This window comes from Myotis lucifugus, unplaced genomic scaffold, assembly GCF_000147115.1.
Source record: "Myotis lucifugus unplaced genomic scaffold, Myoluc2.0 scaffold_1577, whole genome shotgun sequence".
Lineage (NCBI taxonomy): Eukaryota > Metazoa > Chordata > Mammalia > Chiroptera > Vespertilionidae > Myotis > Myotis lucifugus.
The window spans coordinates 23,812-48,748 of NW_005872625.1; the positions used below are offsets into that span (position 1 = coordinate 23,812).

The 24,937-nt window shown below is 53.0% G+C and overlaps 1 protein-coding gene across 1 annotated transcript; it reads right to left on the bottom strand.

Annotated features, from left to right (window-relative positions):
* Positions 1-1,786: 1,786 nt before the first annotated feature.
* On the bottom strand, positions 1,787-24,368 carry LOC102442341 (protein Daple-like; the record flags this gene model as incomplete). The annotated part of the gene is made up of 10 exons (XM_006107923.1): positions 1,787-1,985; positions 3,691-3,780; positions 6,393-6,538; positions 8,020-8,109; positions 8,320-8,416; positions 10,826-10,969; positions 13,896-14,137; positions 14,610-15,020; positions 16,333-16,470; positions 24,223-24,368. Coding segments are annotated over 10 exons (1,703 nt in total), but the record flags the coding sequence as incomplete, so codon positions are not given.
* Between the last annotated feature and the right edge of the window lie 569 nt (positions 24,369-24,937).

The window sequence follows — 24,937 nt, forward strand, 5'->3', positions numbered from 1 at the left end:
GAGGTCCTGAAGTGGTGAATGTCACCCAGGAAGGCATGTGCACAGGTCACACGCAGGAGGCAGCTTGTCACAGGCTCTGGTGCTGTAACAGCCGCCCCTGAGAGGGCACGAGTCTCAGGCCTGGGCTGGTCTTCAGGAAGTCCTGGTGTCCTTCATAAAATTTAAATTCTCAGGGTGCATGTTTGGCAGGTTTATAGGTAAGTCATGTATGAAATGATATTTAAAAGTAAATTGAAAACTCAGCCATGTTTAAAGCAAGTAGGATGCACTTTCTCCCTTGCCGGAAGCCGGTCCATCATTGCCGCTTGACATAGTCGCTGCAGGGAAGAACCATCTGCACAGCATATGTTTCAAGGGACCTGGTTTATATGGCATACTGTTCTTAATATGTTTGCTCCCCTACTTAACGCTATATGTTTTAACCAAGGTCACCTCTCCGAGAAAGGTTGTTTCTCCAGGTGGGGATTTTTCCCTGGAGTTAGGGATTAACAGGACTAAGAAAGGGAATAAATCAGTAAAAACCCTTAACTAAGTGCCTGGCCGGTAGTTAACCACTTTAACTATGAACAATCACTCTTAAGCTACATAATCTTTACTGAGGATAATCTCCTTCAGTTACTTCCTTGTAGCTTAACAGAACAATAGAGTAGTGACCTTGGAATGGAGATAACAAACATCGTAACCTTTGGAATAGAATGGATAGGATTAAAATCAATTGGTATAAATACAGATGTAACAGGAGAATAAAGACAGAACCTTGCTGGAGAACTGACTAGAGAACCTGGACAGAACCTGGCTAGAAAACATGACTAGAAAACCTGGCTAGGCTGCTGATCAACTGAACACTGTCTCCGTGTCATTCCTTCTTCACCGACTCCATCCACATCTTTGGGAACACCTAGACCTGCTGGGGCTGGACCCCAACACCCCCTCTCCCAAACCTTAACATCTCTGAAATCAGGATGCAGCTTCGATTCTGACTCACAGTCACTGTTGTCCTGGTGGCAATTGTGACAAAATCATCACTGCCACAACCCATTTATCTTCTTATGTGAGCACCCTTGTCCTGACAGCCTCTGAGATTCCATGAAATACATACAGCACATGCAACTAGGAATCCACTTCAGAACCTCTGGCAATTCCACGTGACAACCCTGAATGATGAGGTGCAGTGCACCCCATGGTGGCAGGACTCAAGGCCAGATCAGGTCAGAGAAGAAAACCAAACCCCCTTTTCAAAGTGACAGGAAGATCAGAGCCACAGGAGGCCTTGCTGAAGACGTTGCAGCTGTTCTCACGTGTGAAATGCACTGTGGATCTCCCTACAGAAGTGGCCTATTGTAGGCCTGGAGGAAACAGGGAACCCCAAAATCCTCTGCTGTGGAGCTTGTCTCTGCAGTAACTGTGTGGACACCAGCTCTGGATATTCGAGTCCCTACCACAGTGGCCATGAGGCGTTAGGCTCCTCATACTAAAGGAACTGAATTGTTCTGGGACGAAAGTACAGCAACACTGACTGGGGGTTATATTTCCTACTTGGGTGTTCACATTCCTAAGGAGACATTCCTAAGGAGACAGACGTGCATGTGTGGAGCACACTCCCTTCAGCATCCTACACACACACACACACACACACACACACACATGTGCACACAGAGGCAGTCTCCTTGGTTCTCCCCTGTCCCTGAGGGAGACCTGAGTTCCTCCCCTTCACTTCCCGCCTGCAGACAGGTCAGCCCCTCCTACCTTTTCCCCTGGGCTCCCTGCAGGTCTCTTGCTCTTCTGTTCACTTTGAGCAGCATGGGGTGGCCTGGAGGGGCTCCAGCTGCGATTGAAGAGGCTGAGAAGTACTGGGCAAGGCCTGGTCTGAGGACCCCAGCGGCCAGGAAGTCCTCTCTGAGGTTGACTTCCGTCGTTCTCTGGAACCCCCTTTCTTTAGTTTGATGAGTTTGAGTAAGAATTTGGCTCCAATCCAGTGCTTTTTCCTGTAAGTGGTAGGTTTTTAGGACACAGCCAACCCTCACTGCCCCTCCAGCAGGTGTCTGGGTGCCCTACGCGAGCTGGAATTTCCATCACCAGCCTGTAAAGGTGGTGGTTAATTTGGTTCAGAAAGCGGGTGCTCTTCACTGTCACCACGCTCACCCCACCTGGGGCTCAGGAGATGGCACACAATGTGCAGTTAATTCGCACAGACCCAGGGGTGGTAGAAGCCTTCATCGTACAGGAACCCACACTGGCCACTCGGGAGAACAGAATTTCAAACCCAGCTTTCAGCTCTTAATTACTGTGCCAAGTGCAGGAAGTGGTGCTATACTAACCTAATCATGCTGGTTGGCAAAATTCCACCAAAATGCCATTTTTAGAAAGAGTCAGGGACATCCTCACCTTCTGCTAGAGTTAATAATACCTGAAATAGGCTGGCATATTCTGCCCACTCCCGGCACTGAGGAATCTGGGTGAGGGGAAGAGGGCAGGAGAGTGGACCCCTTCAAGTAAAAACAGTGAGCCCTGGATGAGTTAGCCAGTGGTTGGAGCATCAGCCTGAGCACTGAAGGGTGGTGGGTTCCATCCCCCGTCAAGGGCACATACCTGGTTTGCAGGTTCCATCCCCGGCCCCGGTCGAGGTGTGTGCAGATGGAAACCAATTGATGGGTCGCTCTCATCTCTCTCTCTCTCTCTCTCTCTCTCTCTCTCTCTCTCTCTCTCCCCCATGGCTGTCACCTCCCTCCCTCCCTTCTACTCTCTCTAAAAATCAATGGGAAAAATATACTCTCTCTAAAAATCAATGGGAAAAATATCCTCAGATGAGGATTAGAAAAATAAGTAAATAAATTAAAACTGTGAATGTAAAAGGTAATTCATTCCAGCTAACAGGAAATGAAGCATTCTAATGTAACAGGGACCATAGCTAGGTTCTGGTCCTGGCTCTGCCACGAAACAGCACTGTGCTTACAGAAGCCACTCAATTTCCTCATCAGTGCCTCAATTTCCCTGTCAACAGAAGGGTCAGGCAGAGGTTCCGAAATTCTGTGGTTCTGTGATTTCTACAGAGAGGCCCTGCCGGATTCATGGTGTTTTAACCTCAAGGCTGGGCTGGGACAGGACAATGGGAAGGCCCAGCTCCTGGGCTCAGGCTCGGGCCCAGGGGGAGCCCTGCTGGATGGAGGCCGGCAGTCTCAGGGGTCAAATCGGCCCACCACCTGGGCTGCTGCTCTCTGGGGAAGGGAATGTGTTTGTGAACTTGCCCTCGGGTCAGGTCCAGTGAACCCAGAGGAATGGTGGTCAGAACAAAAGTTTCCTGTGCTTGAAGACAGGGGTGCTCGTCCAGCATCTGACCCAAGCTTCCATCCCAAAACAGAAACCTGGTTTTCTAAGTCCCGCAAACTTAAGACAAAGGCTGATATGCCTGCTTTAGTGGCTCTAAAAGCACAGACTCTGCCCTTAAACAGGCTCCTGACCAGCTGGCATTCACCATCCCTCATAGGATAAACCTGAGTATGGAGGGTGGGACCGAAAGAAACTCTAAATTCTTTCCCTGCTGGGAGGGACCTGCACACAGGGACCTGCCATAGAGCAGAAGGTACAGGCCCAACAAACTGGCAACTGCTCTAGATGCTACAGCTTCCCCTGCTCATGAAAAAGCAAACTTTCTGTCCTGTGTGTAAGCCACTGATGCTTAAGTCAACTCACTTCTTTGGCGCTGGATCATGGAACTTGTGCTGAGCCATGCTTTTTTCTTCCAGTTTTTCATTTTGTCTCTGTAAGGCATTTAATTTGTCTCTAATAGAGGAGAGAGAAGAACAATCTGGTTTTTAAAATAAAACACATAAATTGACTCAACACCCCACCTAGGACCTGGCCCAGAAGGAGCCTGTGTGTTTCTGGGACTCAGACATCACGGTGCTCATGACCACCATGACCCCTGAGTTGGGAATATGGGATGGAAACATGTGACATGGGTCCAGGAGCCTAACTCATCAAGGAGACGGCTGAATACCTAGGGTCAGGCTGTGCGTCACATCAAGAGAGAGACCCGAACCACCTGAAACTCAAGCTGGGAAACCCCGAGGGTTCGGGCCAGGTCAGCTCAGGATGCTGGGCACTCGGGTCAGACCCAGGGCTAGGCTAGCTCCTGCAGGTGCAGACCAACGATAGCTTTAGTGGTGGGAGGGGTCTGCCCTCGCTGAGTTAGACAGGCATCAGGTTAAAAAGGTCAGTTTAGCAAAGTCAGACCTCCAACCTGAACCCACTCCAATGTTGGGCTTCTGCTAACACTTCTAGTGAAGCAAACTCAAAGCCTTTTGGGAGCCAGACAGAGAAGATAAGGAGCAAAGTGGCCTGGAAGGACCTGAGGGAGGAGTGGGGGCTGCAGCGAGGCTGAGCGCTCGGTGCAACCTGGGACCCTACACGGGGCCTGCAAAGGAGCACCGCTCTCCATGTGGTGGAGCTTCTGACTGCTTTTCCCAAAGGTTCCAGAAGCCCTGGCTCTGAAGCAAAATCTTTTAATTTCTAAATGTGGGAAGTCAGTTCACATTTTTAAAAACACAGAAAGGAGCCTCTTAAACCTTGGGCTGCCAAAGGGCACCCCCGCTCCTGGGAGAGGAAGCCTGGCTTTCCTGAAGCAGAAGACATGGCATGCTTTCCTGTTGTCTGTCTAGGAGCCATGCACGCAGTGCTCGCTATACAGCTCCCCCCACTGGGATGTTGGCTCCTGTCCTGTCCCTGCCTCTCCTCACCCATGTGGCCTTGACAGCTCAGACCCCGGCTTTCCCTGCTTGAAAATGAGTCCTCGGCATCCAGACAGCTGCTCAGGCTCCTTCAGTCAAGAAGGTGCCCAGGCCCCTCCTAATATGAGGGCTTTTCCGTGAGTTCACCGCGAAGTGAGCATCCGTGAGAAGATTGCTTGCAAACCACTGGGTCCCTGGCCACAGACCTGCTCTGCTCCCAGCAACCTCGGCTCGGCCTCTGTTCTTCTAGTCTGTGTTATTCTGTTCCCACAGCCGTCCCCCACCCCTGCAAACTCATGGCCCAGCTATCCCAGGGCTGGGGATGACTCTGCTTGGAGCAGGCTCAGGAAGCCTGCCCACTCCCTGGCCTCCTGCAGACACTTTCTAATGCAAAACCGTCATCAGATCATCCCCAGGGTACCAGGTCCCCACTCTTGTAGTTTGCACCTGCCCAACCTCTGCTGGTAATTTTTAGCAGCTGCGTTATAGAGAGCCCACTTCAGGCTACAAACTCTCACTTCTACCCTAAAAGTACAGTGCAGTTTCCCATGTCAGTCATCCTTGGTTTCCCATGTCAACCATCCTTGGTAGATGTTGAGTCCCCCTGTAGATGAGCAGACGAATCCAGGAGAACAGTGAACAGCAGCATCACCCCGGGGATCTGGGACAGTACCCAGTGGTCACTGTGGCCATGTCCCTCTGTCCCACACTGGCCAGCCATTCCTGATCACAAGGAAGGACAGTCCAAACAGCACAGCACCGAGGGGTGAAGACCACCGTGGACCCACAAGATGCATCTCCGATGACTTGACTTCCAAACCACAAGGATTCCAGCACCAAGGCTTTTCCTCCTGCCCTCATTTCTGGCAGCTTCCTAGGCCCTGTACACCAGCATCCCTTAATCACCCACTTCCCAGTGAATCCCACTCATTAGCCAGGTATGGCAGTCTTCCACGGCTAAGTGCTGCCTCCTCCAGCTCCCCTCCTGCCACTCCCTGCACCTTCCCTGCGCCTAGAAAACGCGAAGCTCCACCTTCACGTTCCCCGGGCCCCCTCCAGTTCCCCACACACACAGGCTAGCTTTCTGCCCATCCGTGTCAGCAACAGAACTTCAACTCCCACCACCACGCTTCCTTCCATTTCCAGGAAGCTCCTCAACATCTGTTTGTGTGCACACAGCTCTGCTCACATCCCATCACCCCTACTGGTTCCTGGAGACCAGGTAACTGGTTCTGTGTATCTCACAGGGCCAGGACTGTCCACAAAGACAACGTGGGCAGAGGGAGGACAGCCACTGTGCACCAACAACCCACTCTGCAACCCATTAAGGGAAAAACCGACACAGAAAGGGCTCAGCCTGTGATCTGAAGTCCTTCCCTAGGAACCTCTCTTTACCACTGTTGTATTTTTCAAATTGACCTTGATCCCAAAAGCAGATTAAGAAGCGCCTGGCAGAGGGAAGTGTCTCTGTAAAGCCAACAAAGCCAACCACCCCTATTTGCAGAAATCTGGAACCATTCCCAGGAAAACGAGAAGGATGTGCTGGTAAGATGGTCTGTCCCCTTGCCTGGGACACGAATGCGCCCAGGGGGTTCTCTGCTGCCCAGAATGGCGCAGTCTAGTCACGGAGCTGTTGACAGGCATCCGTCAGCCCACACCCCTCACACGTACTGCCGCTGCTCCTCCTGGTGCTGGTCCTTGTACTCCACGTCCTCCTGGAGAAGCCTCTTGTTCTGCTCTTTCAACCTTTGGTTTTGGCTCTGTAGGTGACGGTTTTCTCCCTCCAAGTTGCCCTTGAGGCGGGAGAGCAGCTAAAACACAGATGGACAATGTCTCAAACACCACACGCTCCCGTGATTCCACTGCTGGGAATCTACTTCCAAAAGGAGAAAAAGGTCACATGCACAAAGATGGCCATTTTGGTATTATCTACGTCAGCTGGCATGACCAATATGGCCAATGCCATGGGGATGGCCAAGCCTTCTGTCACTGCACCGTCCAATCAGGCAGCCACAGGCCACGTGTGGCTGCTAAGCACTGAAAACGCAGCCAGTCTGAGCTGGGATGAGCCATAAGTGCAAAATATATAATAGGTTCTGAGGACTTAATAATGATTCGAAAATAATGTAAAATATCTCATTAATAAGCTGCCTGGTGCATGTGGCTTGGTTGAGTATCATTCCATGCACCAAGAAATCACCAGTGTAGTTCCTGATGAAGGCACATGCCTGGGTTGCTGGCTCCATTCCCAAGTAGAAGCCATGCAGGAGGCAACTGATGGATGTTTCTCTCAAAAAGTCAGTAAAAACATATTATAAAAAAATCTCATTAATAAGCTTTAGGGGTTACATGTGATATTTTAGATATAAGGGTTCAATAAAATAGACCCTTAAATTAATCTCACCTGATTCCTTTTACTTTTTGAATATGGCTACTAGAAAGCTGAGTGTTACATGTGGTGGCCTGCATTATATTCCTATTGCACATCTCTGCTCTAGGCAGGGTTGGCACGCTTTTCCGGTAAAGAACGAGGTACTAAATATGTTAGGCTTTCCAGGCCGACAGTGGTCCTGTTGCAACTGTTCAACTCTGTTATTACAGCAGGAAAGGAGCCAGAGAAACAATGCACACGCATGGGTGTGTCTGTGTTTAAAAAATAAACAAACCAAAAATCTTAACTCATGGACACCAACATTTAAATTTCATGTCACTTTCACTTGCCCCCAAATATCCTGCTTTTGATTTTCCCCAGCCATTAAAAACTGTGAAAGCTACTCTTGGTTCTCAGCCATACACAAACAGGCGTGAAGCTGGACCTGAATTTTGGGCTGAGGGTGGCCAGCTCCTGCTCTAGAATATCATCGCAGTTGGTGTAGCAGGAAGTCCCAAGCTTTGGCTTCAGACAAACGGGGTTCCAACCCGCTACTTCAGAGGGACAAGGATGGGAACCCCAGCTCACAAGATCATTGTGAGAATTAAATGAGATGACACAGAGAGCAGAGTGCTCAGCCGAGAGGACGGAGATACAATGGTACTTGGCTATTTCCATGCACCGCCCCGACCCTGCAAAAAGCAAAGATCAGGTGAAAGGTGTTCTGTAGCACACCCCTGCCAGTCATGGTGTTCATCCCAGTCAACTGCCTCTGGGTTCCTCTCTGCCTCTGTGTGACATTCACACACACCCTTTGAGCAGAGATGCCAATGAGGACCCATTCCCACCTGGTGGAGCCCAAGGCGTCAGCCCAGGGAACAGGCCCACCCAGGGTCCTGGGGCCTCCAGCTCTGGCCTCACCTGGCAGTGGTTGCCCAGCTCGGTCAGCGAGATGTCCCTGCTCTGGAGCTCCTCCCTGAGCCAGTTGCACTGGTCCTGCCAGCAGTTCACCTCCAGCTGGGTGTCCTTCAGGGAGGTCTGCAGCTTCTTGCTGTGCACCTGCAGCTCCTCCTGCTGCCCCTTCAGCCCCTTATACCGGGCCTGCCAGCAGTTCTTCTCCAGCTGCATTTCATTCAGGGATGTTTGAAGCTCGTTGTTGTAGATCTGCAGCTCTTCCTGCTCCTTCCTCAGCCAGTCGCACTGGGCCTGCCAGCAGTTCACCTGCAGCTGGGTGTCACTCAGGGAGGTCTGCAGCTTCTTGCTGTGCGTCTGCAGCTCCTCCTGCTCCCTCTTCAGCTGCTGGTGCAGGGAATTGGCCCTGGGGGTGGAGAGACACAGGGCCAAGGGCTGAGGCACACTCCCAGGCTCTGTCCCAGTTTTGCAACCTTAATCAAAACAGCAACCTCTCTGGCCCTTAGTTTTTTTCCTGTGTTAATGAAGGGTTGAACAAAATCAGCGGTTTTCAAACTGTGTTCATTGGGGTTCTAGGAGGCTACCCCAGCTGCCCCACTGGGTGTTGGGGGAGAAGGACAGGCAGGCTCGGACACCACTACAACAGAGCATCCCTGTAAAAGTCCTTTCTATGTGAGGCTTTGGCACATCTGCCTACTTAGAAAAAGAGTTCTTTGATTGAGACACTTAAACACTGAATCAGAACATTTCTGCTCTAAGACTCTATGTCTATATCCAGCTCTTCTCCCCAAAATCAAACCCCTTTCTAATTTCAACTACTGAGATAAATAAAATAGGAGATTCTGGAGTGTTACCTAAATCCACTGAAATTATCATCATCATCATCATTACCAGACTGGGATTCCTGGGGAAGATTTATACCAAAAAGCTCATATGACCAGAGGCTCTTGGACTCAATTTGAACACAGGTGTGTGAAATTTGGCCCACACAGCTTTTTAAAAAAAATTTAACATTTACTTATTTTATTCTATTTTATTTCATTTTAAAGTGTGTGTGGTTTTATTAATTCAAGTCTCTCCAATAAAGTCAACTAAAAAAATAAAATAACATAAAGAGAGGAAACAGAACAAGATAAAAAGATTCTCTGTTGTGGTTCTGTAAGTACTTGCCGGTTTAGGTTTAAAGGCCCCTGGCTTCAGACATGTTTCCAGGGCCTCCCACTCAGCGGTTCTCAACCTGTGGGTCGGGACCCTTTCACAGGGGTCGTCTAATATCATCGGAAACACTCATATAGCATGTCCCAAAATTCACGCAAGATTTGCAATTGAATTGAGTTGCATATCTTGCGTGAATTTTGGGACACCCGATATAATTACATATTGTTTTTGTGATTAATCACTATGCTTTAATTATGTTCAATTTGTAACAATGGAATTGGGGTCACCACAACATGAGGAACTGTATTAAAGGATAGTGGCATTAGGAAGGTTGAGAACCACTGCTCCTGGTCCTCTGTCCTGCCCAAACAAAGCAGATATTTTTGAAAAACAAACACAACAAAAAAATAATTATTGTACCAGCATTCCAAAATTTTAAGTTTCCATCAACATTCAGATATCTTCTTCTCAGAAAAAAAAAAAAAGCATAAAGAAGGATGACCTGGCAGCCTGGCCTGCCTCCCAACTGACAGCCTCTAACTGGGGTGTATTCTCCACCAGGACCTGGTCTATCACTGACTCTCCTTCCCCACCTGCTGGACCTGCCTGGCCACTGCAGGCAGCTGAGTTTACAGCCCCACAGCACATGTTAAATCAGGGCTGTGGGAAGGAAGGCTTCATGTGGTCAAGCCTCTAGGTTGAGGCAAGACCTGGATTTGAATCCTGCCTGTGCCACTAACTAGGAGCATTGACCTTGAACAAGTGGTTTAATCTCCCTGAGCCTGTTTTCACCTCTGTTGATGTGGTTTTTTTAAAGGATAACAATAGCTCAATCAATTATGATTTGCAGTATAATGTGAATACTGAACCTGTTCCCACCGGTTCTTGGGAGTCTCTGGTCACATTGTGTCAGCTGATCAAGACACAAAGACGCCTCCTGTAATACACTCAGAGCCAACAGCACCATACCTGGGTCCAAATGACCCTTGAGTGTCACTCGTACATTCCCCGTAAGGCCCAGCGCAGCCTTGCACTTGGGAACACTAGACAGCACTTCAGCACTCCATTTGGGAGCCATTTCAAACAGCGAAATCATCACCAAAACGCACAAAAATGAATACCATGGCACTCAATGGCCCATGAAGGGGAGGATGGTAGGTGAGAGCTGAAAAAAGGCTGGGGTCAAAGACTTGTTCAACCTCAGCTGCAAATGTGCACATCAGGCGACTCCAGTATCTCCCACTCTGGGCACGTCCATGACAGGCCACGGGCACTGATTTGGGGGTCACCAATACATTTCAGCCAGGAGGTGAATTCACAAATGGGAATGCATGAATGCTGAGGACCGAGCCTCCCTCCCTCACGGGATCGCTGGTGTTAGAGGATGCAGGTGCCCCTGCCCAACAGTCATCAGCATCATAACTGTGGGAGGGGAGGTTGTCCAAACCTAGACAATGCCCCATCCCAGCTGCCGAGTTATTCATTCCAGCCACCAGCTGGAGTCCCCTTAACCTTGTTACCACCAGCTGCTTCCAGGGCAGGGTTGGTAAAAATGCACCATCACCAGGGGTCTCACTTGAGCTCAGCTCAGCGGGTGCTGAGTGAGTGGGTCTGACTGACATCTGGGCAGAGGCGCTGCAGGGGGCCTGGCGGTTACCTGTCCAGCTCTCCCTGCAGCCTCTGGTTCTCCTCCGTGGCCATGGCACTCATCCTCTGCTCCTGCTGCAGAGCCTCCCGCTCGGTGGTCAAGAGCGTCCCCAGCTGCTCCAGCGCCGCCTTATGTTGGAGCTGGTCCTTGTAGCTGTTGAAGGGAAACACACCCACTAGGAATGGACACCCAGGGAGACTTCAAAGCCTGGGTGAGCGGCTTCTCTCTGCAGAGCTGAGGGAGAGTGTGATGGTCAGGGGACGGAGCTGGACAAAGAGAAGGGACAGACACTGGGCCAGCTCTGGGGGTCTCCTACAGCCCAGGAGCCAAGTACCCCTCCTCCCACCCAAGGTGTCTCCATGGTCCCTTCCATCCCTGTCAAAACAGCCTCCCTCCTTAATCCCACTTGGAACAAAACCACTGTTTTCTGAACTCCACACGCTTCTCAAAGAAACCACAACACATACAGGGGAATTCCACCGCCCATAACAGCTGATCCCCCTCACCGGGCCCTGGGTGAGCCCTCCGCCCCAGCTCAGGAACACAACTCTTCCTGCTCTGATCCAGGCAGCCTGGGGGCCAGAGGCTTGCCTAGTGGGGCCCAAGCAGTCACCAGGGGCAGCTGCACACCCTGCTCCTCAAGGCAACCCCAGTCCAGCCTTTGCCCTCGCTCTCCCACAGCCTCCCCTCAGCTCAGGCTTTTATTTCCTTCCTGTCTCAGTCTGCAGAGGGTCCTGCACAGCCTCTCTGGAGGGCAGCAGAGCACAAGAGGGAGCCCCTGACCAGCCCCAGGCTGTTCCTCCTCCTGCAGGAACCTTCCCTGTTCAGGGTGACTCGGGGGGACCCCCTAGGTCCAAGGTGGAGACTGAGTCATCACCTTCCAATCTTCCCCAGGCAGGCAAATCCCTTTCCAGAGGCCCTTCCTGAGGTGTCCACACCCAGAGAAAGGCTGACAGAGACCACCCAGGTTCCATGGTTTCAGCCCCTGCCCTCAGCCCTCCATCCCCATCCCTCGTCCCCTGACCCCATATCAGCTGTACTTGTACCCTCTGCCTGGAGCCAAGACCTGTGGGGACTCAAACTCAGACACCTGCTCGGGTGGCTGTTAGAAGACAAACGTTCCTTCCTGTGGCCTTTAGCCATGGGTGGAGACTGCCAGGACAGGACGTGGGATGTGGAAGGTGGGGGTGGGGGCTCTGCTGGGCTTTCAGGGCGGCAATCTTTCTCATCCAGGTTTGAGAAACGGAGCCACGGACCATTAGGGTCCCCACCTCCTGCTTCCCTGTTGTGTCTTGGAAAAGCACAGGATCAAGCATATCACAACCATTAGTAAGGACCGTCTGGCAGGGCAGAAACTGTGAGTCCTACTCCCCACTGAATCCTGGGTACGAGGCTGGACACCCAGTACATGTGCACCAGGGGAAGGAAGGAGTGAGTGTCCCAGTCAAGTGTCAGGTGAAATGAATACAGAGCCCCCGGCCTGTGTTCCAGGCACCTCCACCTCCAACTTGCAGCCATGCTGCAGACACACCAAGGGCCTCCAGCTATCTGTCCAACCAGCAAAAACCACTGAATCACACAGTCGGTCTACCAAGCAAGGAGTCACAGGCAGAACAATGAACTCCTCCCTCAGAGCAGTCAAATGCCACCTGCACAAACCTTCCCATGTGAACAGACATAAGACTATATCCACACGGTTATCATAGGGCATTGAAGGTAAGGTCCGCAGCGCCTTTTGCGGGGTAGGCACCACAGGAGGCTCCCATCAGTAGTCAGCTGGGTGCATTCCAACCACGTTAGACAGCACCACGCGCGCAGTGGGTGCTCACTAAGCGTCTCGTGAACACAGGACGGGTGCGGAGGAGGCAGTGAGGGAGATGCCACGAGGCAGAAGATACTCATTCTGGTGGGAAGGAATGAGAGTCCAGCCTTGAACAAGGACATGTTCAAGGACATGTCTTATAGGAGCAGACATCTCGGCACCCGGAAGGAAGGGAATCTGGGTGGAGAAAGGGGTGGAAGGCTCTGCAGAGAGTCCACAGGCAGCACTGAGTGAGTGCGTAAATGAACGTCATTGCCCCCAAGTTCATGCAGCAGCAGGCGCCCTCCACAGGCTCTGCAGGCTCAGCGCCCTCCCTGGACCCTGTGATGCCAAATCCCTGCACTTCAGCTGCTCCCAGGGAGTCCCAGCCTTTGCCTGGCATCTGCTGAGGCAGAGGCAAGGGAAGTACTCAGCAGGGACAACTCACAAGCACAGAAGGTGGACAGCTCCCTCCTGTGCTGCTCCAAGTGTGGGAGAGCCTCTCTTTATCACATCTCTCCCACTCTCCCCCCCCCCCACCTTGGAGTTCTCTGTACATCTCACTTCCCCCAGGCTCTGGGTCCCGCTGCAACTCCCGGGGCCACTGAAATCAGGTATCTGCCGGGCAGGAGCTCAGCCAAAGTTGGCTGACTACATGCACACAAAGCCCTGATTTGGCAAAAGCTCAAAGTTAAGATTTATGCATTTAAGGTACATCATTATTACTTTAAAAAAAAGGTGTATGAAGAGTCAGAGGTAAAGGTGACATAAGAATGGCAGAGTATTGGTAATGCTGCTGCAGGTGATGGGAACACGGGGTTTTTGCTATACTATTCTGTACACGTCCATATATTCAAAAGTTTCCAAAATTAAAAGTAAAAAAAGAAATTCAGAAGCCCAGACTTTGAGACATACAGGGAAAAGGCCTGGGGACCTCGGTAAGGCACGCCCCTGAACATTGGCAGCTGTGGTGACTTCCCGTCCTTGTCCTTGGTTTGGAGAGAAAAGGAAGAGGGGGTATGAATGCCCAGGGGAGCTGGGTCCCCAATGCTGACACCTGGTTTCCCTGAGCCTGGATTAGTGGGCACACCCTTCTTCCCTGGGGGACCCTCCTGCCCCTCAGTCTCCAGCCGCACCAACTCCACATCGCTGAGGGAAATGGTGGATTTACTTCTCTTCACTGTGAAGCAGCGGGACAGAGGAAACATGAGGGGCCAGAGTGAAGGGGGGGCAGGAGCCCGGGGAGCCGGTCAGTCACCCCCAGCCGCAGGCACCCACCTGTCACTGAGCACCTTGCTCTCCAGCTCCAGGGTCCGTCGCAGCAGTGTCTTCTGGCGGCTGTACTCATCCATGAGGGCCTCGTGTTCCCCAGACAGGTGCTCATGGAGCGCGCCCAGGCACGCGTGTTCCTGCTGCAGGGCCTCGTGGGCTGCCGCCAGTTGCTGGTGCTGGAGCTGCGTGTTCTTCTCTATGAGCGCAGTGAGCGAGGCGCTCTGGGGGCTCAGAGTGGAATTTTCCACCTTCCAGGAGGGAGAAGGGGATGTTCCTCACCAGGTTCAGGCCCAGGGGGACCACAAACTCCGGATCCCTGGATCCCCACATCCTCCCACACAGGGAAGGGCCAAGAGAAAGTCAAGTTTTGACACAAAAATAGCAGGACCCTCAGGACTGGCAAAACCCAGCCGAGCTGAGGACAGTTCTACCTGCACTCAAGGAACTGCTCTGGCATGGGCCTAAGCTTAGTCCTGGGCACCTGTCTACACATGTGACTTTTCTTGAGCAATTTATGCCCTTTCTCTGGATAACCTCCTTGGGTACCCTCTCTGACCATTTTGAAAAGTACATGGAAATTCAGTAAGGACATAGAGAACCTGAACAGCAATACCAACCCAATTAACCAGTATTTTCACAACACCCATCCAACCGCATTCAAACCACCAGAGAGTTGACCAGGGAGGAATGCGTCCTAACTCATTCTGAGGCCAGAATTACCCTGCTGTCCAGTTGCTTGTCCCGCTCCAGACCCTCAGGCTGCAGGGTGTCCAGAGACGTTTGCAGCCTCTGGTTCTCCAGCAACAGGTCCTGGCTTTCCCGCTCCAGGGCGTGGACCCTTTCGGGGGCCGTCGTCAGGGCGCTGACCTCCATGGCCAGCTTCTCATTCTCCTCCTGCAGCCGATGCAGCTCCTGCTCCAGCTCCTGCGCCCGTGCCGCCTGCTCCTTCACCTGCTCCAGATCCTGGTGCAGCTGCTGCCGCTCCCACTCCAGCTTGCTGACTGTGCTGCTGGTCTCCATCACTGTCTGGTGGAGGACTTTGTTCTCATTCTCGATGTCCTGCAAGCAGGCCTCACTGCTGGCCTGTGAACTCTCCCGTAGCGAAAGCTCCACTTGTTCAAGATCCTTGATCTGCAGGAAAACACAATGGAAAGGACACAGGCGTGATTTCGGTCCAAACTGGGAGCCCAAAGTGTAGGCCTGGAATGTTCATCTCATCATGGACCCAAAGGACGTCCTAACGTTTCCCAAAGGCCTGATGTGGACACAAGGTGAAGGGCATGGAGATCCCCACCCAGACAGTTCAAGTCTAAACACTTTCACAGAAGCCAGATGACTTAGAAACAGAAACCGCATCTTCTCTTAAAACAATGAAAGTGATTTCCTTTTGCTTTTTACCCTGGTCCACAGTGGCCCGAGAGCTGACTGCCCACCCCTGTGGCCGCTCCTCACACCACTCTCCCCTGCAGGCATTGCACATGATCTTCCCTCTGCTGTGAATGCTCACCTGCCTCCACCCCCAGCCTCCAGCTTCTCTGGCTCCTTCTCATCATCCAGGGCTCAGTGTAATTGACTGCACCGCAGGGAAGCCCTGCACCACGATTCTAAATGTCCTGCACCTAATAAGACTCTCCCTGGACCCACGTATATTCCCTCAATAGCACAGGTCTGAAGACACCTGGCTTGTCACCTATCATTCAACCTGCTAGACTGGAAGGTGTATCAGGGGAGGGTGGATGCATGTCTCTTATGTATACAAAGCACCACCCCAAGCCCCCGTTTTTGCTCTATTGAGGCTGAAGAACTCAAGTACCTGATACCCAGCCTCCCTTGCAGCTAGGGTTAGTCATGTGTCAGGTGTGGCCAATGAGATGTCCACAGAGGATCCCGGGAGGCCTTCTCTCTGTCTCTTCACCCTCCACATTCTTCCTGCCCACTTCTTGGCGAGGTTCAACAGCCACGGCCAAGACTGGCAGAGCAGGAAGAGAGAAGCCTGGTTTCTGGGTGGTGTCCCTGAGCCACTGCACCAGCACTGGGCTGCCTACCCTAGGGCTTGCTGTATTGTGGGGGTGGATTAATCCTGGAGGTTCTCCAGGGCTCTGAGTATGAAGTTGGACATTTGAAGGGGGATCTTTGTCCTGCGGGCTGTCCCGTGTGCAGCAGGACATTTTCAGCATCCTGGCCTCTCCCACCACAGCCAGCAGCACCTCCCCTCTCCTCCCCCAAGTCATGACAATCAAAAACAAGATTGCCAGTGTCCCTGGGGGCAATATCTGCCCCCCAACCCCCGCCCTGCTGTGGCTGGAATTGTTGGTCTGACTGGAGCTGACAAGGAAACTGGTATCCTGGGAATCACTGCTGGATTCCCAGGACATCCTATGATCCTGGACTCTCCCTCTTGCAGGCAGGGGTGCCAGGGGAGGCATGGCGCTGGAGGGCCTACCTCCTGAGCTCTCTCAGCCTTCAGGGTCTCTATGTCACAGAGCAGCTGTTCTCTCTCCTCCATCAGCTCCTCACAGAGAGTCTCCAGATCCTGGTTGGTCTGCTTTTCTCTTTCCATCTGGACTCGCAAGTCTTCAATCTGCAGAGCCAAAGACCCAGCCCATGCAAAAGTCCGTTTCAGGGAGTGAACTGTGTTTTAAAGCAAACCCGAAACCTGTGAGCCCCACAGAACACTTTATGAAGTATAGTAACCTCCATCTTGGGTAAAAACTGCTGTTTAAAACTTTAACCCTGCTACTCTGTAAACGTTTGCTTGCTTAAATAATAGGGAAATAAGACTACTCCCCACTCCAGAGAGGACATAAACTCTGCCCTAGACAGAGTTGTCAGTGCTGGCACCTGGCCAGGCCTTGAGATATGGTCTCATGGCCCTGTCCGAGCAAACAGGACTTTTTCTCAGAAGGTCCTGAAGTCTCATTCTAAATTTGGAAAACAAAGAGCTGAAAAACATATAAATTGAAAAGACTTCCACCATATTGGGCTCCAGAATTTGAGAAGCAAGAGTTCCTCTGGGCCTGCTAGGGCTAGCAAAAATGAATAGGACTCCAAATAAATTTGGCTTATTGATTAAGGCTTTTTCTGATTTACTGCAGAACAGGAAGGGAGAAGCCTGGGACCTCAGTGGCATCCCTGAGCCCCTGACCCAGCACTGGGAGGCCTACCCTGGGACTTGTTGTACTGTGAGGTGGATCAACCCTGGAGGTTGCCAGGGTTCTCAGTGATGCTGGACATTTCAAGTGGGATGTTTCTTTGTCCTGCAGGCTGTCCCGTGTGCAGCAGGACATTTTCAGCATCCTGGCCTCTCCCCACCACAGTCAGGAGCACCTCCCCTCTCCTCCCCCAAGTCATGACAATCAAAAACAAGATTGCCAGTGTCCCTGGGGGCAATAACTGTCCCTGCCTTCGCCCCCTTTCGGTGGCTGTAATTGCTGGTCTGACTGCAGCTGATGAGGAAACTGGTAACCCCGGAATCACTGCTGGATTCCCAGGACATCCTATGATCCTGGACTCTCCGTCTTGCAGGCAGGGGTGCCAGAGGAGGCATGGGCACTGGAGGGCCTACCTCCTGGGCTCTCTCAGCCTTCAGGGTCTCTATGTCACAGAGCAGCTGTTCTCTCTCCTCCATCAGCTCCTCACTGAGGATCTCCAGATCCTGGCTGGTCTGCTTTTCTCTTTCCATCTGGACTCCCAAGTCTTCAATCTGCGGAGCCAAAGACCCAGCCCATGCAAAAGTCCGTTTCAGGGAGTGAACTGTGTTTTAAAGCAAACCCAAAACCTGTCAGCCCCAGGGAACACTTTATCAGCCTTTTCTCAAGGGAAAACCTTCCGTCCCACTTCTTGGGGAGGTACATCAGCCACTGCCAAGACTGCAGAGCAGGAAGGGAGAAGCCTGGCTCCTGGGTGGCATCCCTGAGCCGCTGCCCAGGTCAGGCCTAGTTGCACAGTGAGCTCCCCACACCCAGACCATCACCTCTCAGCCCATGGTGTGTACTTCCAGCTCATGGTTGAGAAAAAGGCCATGGACACCAATCGGTCAGCTTCCCTCCCAGCTTTCCACTGCTCACTCTCAATGCTTCCATCTTAGGCCGTGTCCACTACTGTCCTGAGGGTCAGGCCACATTCCAGGGGCCAGCAGCCACCACTGGATGTCCTACCGGGCTTCACCCAGTTGGTGACATTCCTATTCATCCAGCTGCTCTGAGGGGTCCTCTGCCATCTCTCTCCCTCCTCTCCCCTCCAAGTAAATGGACCACCAAGGCCTGTGCTCGTTCCCCATGTGGCTCCCCCTCCACACCCCACTGCTGCCCAGGCCAGACCCTCTCCGTCCTGCCTGGATGATGCCCAATCAGCGGCCCATCACAGAGCACTTCTGTGGGACCCACCAGTGCCCACTCCCTGAACATGAACTGCCTGGACCCGCACATCTCACACTCTGTGCCTGACACCTGAACACCTTGATGGATCCAGATTCAGACTCAGGGTGGGCCCTGAGGTGCGACTCCCAGGCGAGGCCCATGGTGCTGTCCCTTCCCACTGACACCAAACTCATGACCACCTGGGAGGGGGAGAGGGTGGCTCCCTGCTAACAATGTGACCATGAGTGCATTTCCATAACTGACAGGGCCAGCAAGCAGCAGGCATTGGCGCCAGCTTGTGTCAGGGTGACGTGCTCATCTCACACCTGGGAGGTGGAAGGTACAACAAGACCTGACCCCTCCTGAGAGTGCCAGGCCCCTCCCACCCTCAGAGCTTCTGACATGGTCAGTCTGGGCTGGGGCCCAAGAGCCTGCATTTGGACTTGTGACCCTGATGCTGGTTTGGGTTGATGGCTCTAAAACTAAAACAGAGGAGCCCCAAATCCAGATCAGGAGGCTCTCAGAGCTTTTAAACACCCCAGACCGCAGGACACAGACTAGAACCTCTGGGGGCAGGACCTTCAGACACCAGCGACCCAGTGAGCAGCAGGACCAAGAGCCGGCTCCATTCACCTGGCTGGGAGCGGCCTGGCACAGGCAGGTTTACAAACTCCCAGAAAGGTCGCTGCTCTAATGCCAGCTCTGCCTACTTCTCCTGGGCTGAGGCCGCCCTGCCTTTGTCTCACAGGTCTGGGCACAGTCTCCAGACTCCTCAGAAGCAGCAGGCAGGCAGCTTCTTCCCCATGAGGGGGAGGGTCAGGCACAGTGGGGCTCATATCCGTGTCCTCACAGCACCCTGTGGGCACACTCAGCCCCCTGCCCCAACGTTGGGACCTGAGCACTGGGCAGCCCCACCAGCCAGGGCCAACAGCAAAAGGCGCTGCAAGGTGCCACGTGTCTGAGTCTTTCTCACAAGTGAGAATATCTTTCTTCTCCTTCCTTATCGCTGCCCCACTTCCTAGCACCAGGTCTGGGCTCAGCAGGAAGCAGGCATCTGCCCTGATAGCCGTGCCTGCTCTGGAGCTGGCCCTGAGGAGGAAGGCCCTGCACAGCTGTCACTCACCCTCATTCAGAGAAGGGCATCAGCCCAGGGAGTCCAGTGATCTGCCCAGAGCCCCACAGTGAGGATGCGGCAGAGCCGAATGCATGGCAGTGGGCCGACCCCAGGCCTGCTCTCTCAGATGGAGCCTGGGGTTTGTGGCCCATGCCTCCCGCCTTGTTCCCCCCTCCCCATCTTACTGTTAATCCTTCTCCCCTGCCGCCCCGTCTGTCCCAGTGAAAGGAATGTTATGGCCAACATTTGCATATCTGGTGTGGCTGCTTCTGGTCTGAAGATGTGACTGCCCCCTGTCCACACGCATCCCCCCCCCGGCTGGACACCCCCGCTGGACACCCCCATCTTCTCTGCTTCTTTTTGCGGTGGAACTGGAGCCCTCACTCCTGTCCTTCCATGAAGGCCCTCCCTTCCCCTAGGGAGAGCTCACTAGGCTGAGATGGGTTTCCATCCTCCTCAAAGCACCAGGGTTGGGCCGAGGGCTCCTGTGGGGAGGCTCCAATTCCCCAGAGCACTCGGATGCCAGGGGTCTGCTCATCAGTCCCTGTGCTGCGCTTGTGTTCCCATGATAGGCCCCAAAGTGCTGCCCCTCTTCCTTTCAAAAACCGGACTCCTGGCTAAAGGAATGAACTCTTAGATGTCAGTGCAAAGTGAGCGTGGGGGACGCACCCTCTCTAAGGTCCACAGAAGGGTCGTGAGTTACAGGGAAGGACGTGAACTTCGGGAACTAAGGTTTACACAGACCAAAGGGAGCCTACAGCCTGGGCGACACTGGGTGGTGGGAGAGCCAAGCTGGCACTGGGGGGCCTGGGACTCTGGGCCACCTGCCCTGGCTGACCCTTGTCACTCCTTCTCTGACACCTCCCAGAGGGCCATGTTGTCTGGACGTGTCCAAGGCTGGGCCTGTCCTGGCTCCAGGGAGGTCAATGTCAGGCCATGTCCCCTGTGGTTTTTAGCTGATGGCCCAGATGCACCATCGATCCAACATGAGGGAGGACCTGTGATGCAGCCAGGCCCCGAGTGGGCTGAGCAGGACAGGAAGCCCCTTCCTCCCACCAGGGGCTCGGAGCCAAGACAGGCCTCCCAAGGGCTGTGGCAGGACTGCCCGGAGTCCTACAAGGAACTGATGGAGAGAAAGCGGGGGATGGGACCCGAGAGACAGGGCTAAGGAGTCATGTGGGGAGGCGGCAGCCACCACCTGTCCTGTGTGTGTGGAGGAGGGACCAGAGTGGACTCCAGGGCAGGAGAAGTGTCGGGGGTCATCTCTCATCCCTGCCGGGAGCTGGGCCAGAGGCTACAGCACAGGCCTCTGCAGCTCACCCCTGGGGACCCGCCCCATTGGAGGTTCTCATCTTTCTAAAGGTCAAGCCTTTCTATCTCAGCTGAGGTCGGGCTGCCATATACAGAGACATTCACTGTGCCCAGACCACGTGAATCTAAAACCCAGACTGTCCGGTGGCTTTCCCTGAGCTGCGCTGCACAGAGAGACGCGGCATGAGGAGGGGCTTCCTCCAGGCCCCCAGGGAGAGGACACACTGCTTGGCAGCTTCTCTGCTGCAAGGCGCACGGAGCCTTAAAGGACGAGAAGCATGAGTCACTGAACCTTGGACGTCCCACGAGAGGCCTGGAGAAACCACTGCACAGGAGAAGGGGCGGTCCCAAGCCTCACCCAGAGATGAAGTTCCAGCAGAGCCGTGACCAGCGGGACCCAGGTCTCTGGTCTGCAGCCCACGTCCCTGCCATTGCTGGGGCAGCCTCAGCAAATGACGCTGGCAGGACCCCTAGGCTGGTCGGGACAGACATCCAGACACCTGAAAGCATCAGTCCTGCCAGGGGGTCAGCAAGCAGGAGTGACCTTGCGCCTCCCTCATCCGGAATCCCGGCACCCGTCATGGTGTGCTCAGAGCCCTCGACGCAGCTGTGTCACCCACGGTGGCTACATGGACTGAGGCCCTCTGACCCAGAATGACCTGCTCAGGGAGGCCGTCGCTAGTCTCTCAGGGCCCTTCTTGCCATGTGAATGGGGTCCTGGTAACTGTAGGATGAACCTGGCTGGTGAGCCTGTCTGTCCTCCTGGATGTCTCTTCTACTGCGCTACTGGGAAGACCTGGTTTGTCCAGAAAGGCAATGTTGTCCAGCCATCTCTTCCTCCCCATCCCCTCGACCAAAAGGAGAGAGTGAGCACTGCACTCCTGTCACCAGCAGCCATGCCCTGAAACGGCCCATCCACGGTCTCCACACGGGACCGTGTCTTCCATCGCTGCCTCCCTTCGGGACCCACCAGTGTTTTCTGTTTTATTCTTTGTTTGTTTGTTTTATGTTTTCAATATATTAAAAAGTAACAGTACAAAATGCTGTAGTTATTAAACAGGATCCAAATAAATCCTTTATAAACTAGTTCTAAAATTAAAGGGAAACATCTTGATACATAAAAGCTTTAACAGGATTTAAAATTTTTAAAACTAGAAAGTGTATAAGACTTAACTCATTCAAATGTTCAAACAGAAAGACAACATGCATAATCCCTCTAATAAAATGTGTCCTTGCACACATACCCTGATAACCAATTAGGGCAAAACTCAAAGAGCATGTCACAGAACTTACACTTACATTCTTTATGAAGTTAAACAATATGATTTATCTCAAACTTCACCAATAATCTTTCTCAAATGTTAGTAAAATGAATCATTGATGTGACATTTTCTCATTTGTTAACAAAATACTACTGTATTTTAGACTACCAACTTGAATGTTTTCTATTATATACACAAAATGTGATTCACTAATAAGCAGGTTCTTGCAATACAATAGATAATAGAGCATTAAAATATTTTCTTTATGATACAACCAATACATAGAACACGTGCCTTTCTCAATTTCTAAAAGGATTAGGAATTGTGGAACTTCCTTTTGCATAAAACCCTTTCCTCTGCATGAAGCCCTGAGGTGAAAGGCTATCCATGTAAAAGCTGTCATCACAAGTCTTCTCAGTTCTGTATTAGACGATAGCTATATGTTTAAAAAAATTTATAAAAAAATGTGGCAACTTATAAAACTGCTCTGTACAGTTTTAACGAAACATTCCCAGACCAACTCAGCCTAGGATGACCCTATAAAAACACTGTCCTTTGGACACTTGCTCGTTTGGGGATGAAGCCCCTTCCCAGCTCTCCTGCTGCCTCTTCTGTTGTCCTGGTCGTGGCTCCAGCCAGGTGGTTCCTGTCCTCACGGAAGTGACCATCTCCGTGTCCTCTGGGTGCTGCTCACGGCTATCGTGTCTGCTCCTGGGCAGGGAGGAGAGCTCTGCCTGGTTGACGCAGCGATGACGGTGTGTCTTGACGCCATTGGGAGCTTGGAGACTCTTGATAACGACGATTATGTGACTGAACTGATGGGGAAATCCTGACTGATCCAGCCGTGGAGAAGCACATTCCCCGCCCTATGGCCTCTGTCTCATCACTGCTTGTTTCTGAACGTTTTCTGGAGGAGAGAGAGATCTCCCAATTGCCTGTGGTGATGGGGCCATGTTATCCAGGCCCTTCCGTGTCTGTGAGGAGATGTAGAGGCCGGGCTTGAATGCCCACATGACGCTGGACTATGATGACTCACATCCTGGGAGGCATGGCTACTTCCTGAGGAAACTGGGTTTTGCTGGGCCTTCCAAAGAGTTTTTTTGCATTAAGTAGATTCGTTGCTTAAGTAACAGATAGTCCATGTTGGAGATTCAGAAATGCAAACCGCTTTGCTTTGCCATCCTACCTTCTGGGATTTTTACTGTTATCACTGGCCCCACCTGGCGGGAAGGGATCTGCTCCCACCACTGCCACCACTTGGCGCAGCCCACTGGCGTGAGGCCAAGGGGTCTTCCTGATGCTCCCACTGCACACTCTCTGAAGCCCAAGTCCTAGGCAACCAGGTGGCATGAGGTAAACATCATCACGCTCCTCTGACCCAGTGCGCAAGCTTGGCGGTGGGCGCTCCATGAAAGCCACGGCTCCCAGGGAGGCTGGTGGAGCAGGCATACCCGCGCCCATCACACTGGCCTGCGGAGCGCGGAGGCCTCCCTGGACTGAGGGACTTGGGACAGACACAGCGGCCGCCTTGGAAGGTGGCCCTGAACGACGGGTCCCTGTGCCCCGCGACAAGGAACACGGTGGCCTTTCGGGCTCCCCTCAATGGCCTCAGCCCGCTGGCCTCAGCGCCCGCGACAGTCTCTACAGACAGCGCCCTCCTGCCAGGCCCAAGGCGACCCAGCGGGGACCTCCTCCTTCCCAGAGGACGCGGCCAGGCGTCTGGACCAGAGTCCTTGAGCGACTGGCAGCGGCTGGAGCCCATGATGCTCAGTGAAGGGAAGGGACCCAGATGGACTGTGCCAAGGCCACCAGGTGAGATTCTCCCGGTACCTGCCCCGCCCCCTGCGGAACCGGAAATGCTGTGGAGCTCGGGGTTAGGACAATGCTTGTGTGACCTGCCACTGTGTGACCTCAGCCCGCACTTGGGCCCCGCCCGGTGCTTTCTAACAGGGCGCTGCTCTCCTTTCATGAGGCACTTACCACGCGCTGGACCCTTTGCCTGCACTAACTCACACCATCCTCACCACACCTACTAGGTGGGTACATTGCAACCCCATTTCACAGATGAAGGCAGCGAGGCACACAGAGGCCCATCGTGTGCGGTCTCACTGCTGCAGGGACTCCTCCTGCTGCCTCCTGACGCCTCTCCAGGAGGCCCCCTGCCCCCCTACCATAATGGTGGCTGCACTGGTCTCTGCCTGTCCCCCAGCTGCGCATGCTCACCAACACCTGGGTGCTCCCCCTGGCCACTTACATGCCTGTATGTTCTAGACACTACCCACAGGTACCTGCTTGCTGAGCTGCTGGTTCTCCTTCTCCAGCTCCTGGCGCTGGAGGCTGCTCTCCTGCAGGGCCAGGGAGGCGTCCTGCAGGCCCTGGATGGTGCCCTGGAGACTCTGCTTCTCCTGGTCCAGCTTCAGGAAGCAGCTAGAGGCTGAAGAGTAAAGTGGAGTCAGAGCCCATATTCCAGGGGCCTCAGCTTCTGCTCTCTGTCCCCAGCCCTGAGTCGGCCATCACCCTGAGCCCTAGGTTTGGGGGGCCTGGATGGTCATCTGGGTGCCCTCCCTCTTTCCCAGGGTGCTGTTGCTGTCTGCACCTGAGGGTTCCTCGGGCGGTTATGGCCCCTCTGCTGGCTCCGCTGGGATTGTTAGGGAAGCAAGCAGAGCTTAAGAAGAAAGCAGGTGATGGTAGAGAGAAGCCAATGCAAAAGTTCAAGATGATGGAACTGCTGGAACCACTTTTTTACAAAGTTGTAACCTGACCATCAAGTCAAGGATTGCAGAGACTAACAGATGGCAAAGAGAGTGTGTTCTCTGTGCCAGCCTCAGAGTGGTGGGAGTCCGGGTGGCTCAGCCGAGGGTTTAGAGGGGACAGGATCATTGACCCACATGTCTGTGGGTGGAAGAGACTATGGGGCACATATGCCCAGTACTTGCCACCTCTGGGTAAATTCCTTCAGTCAGAGATTTCATTTTGTACTGTCACAATTGCATTGAAAAAGAA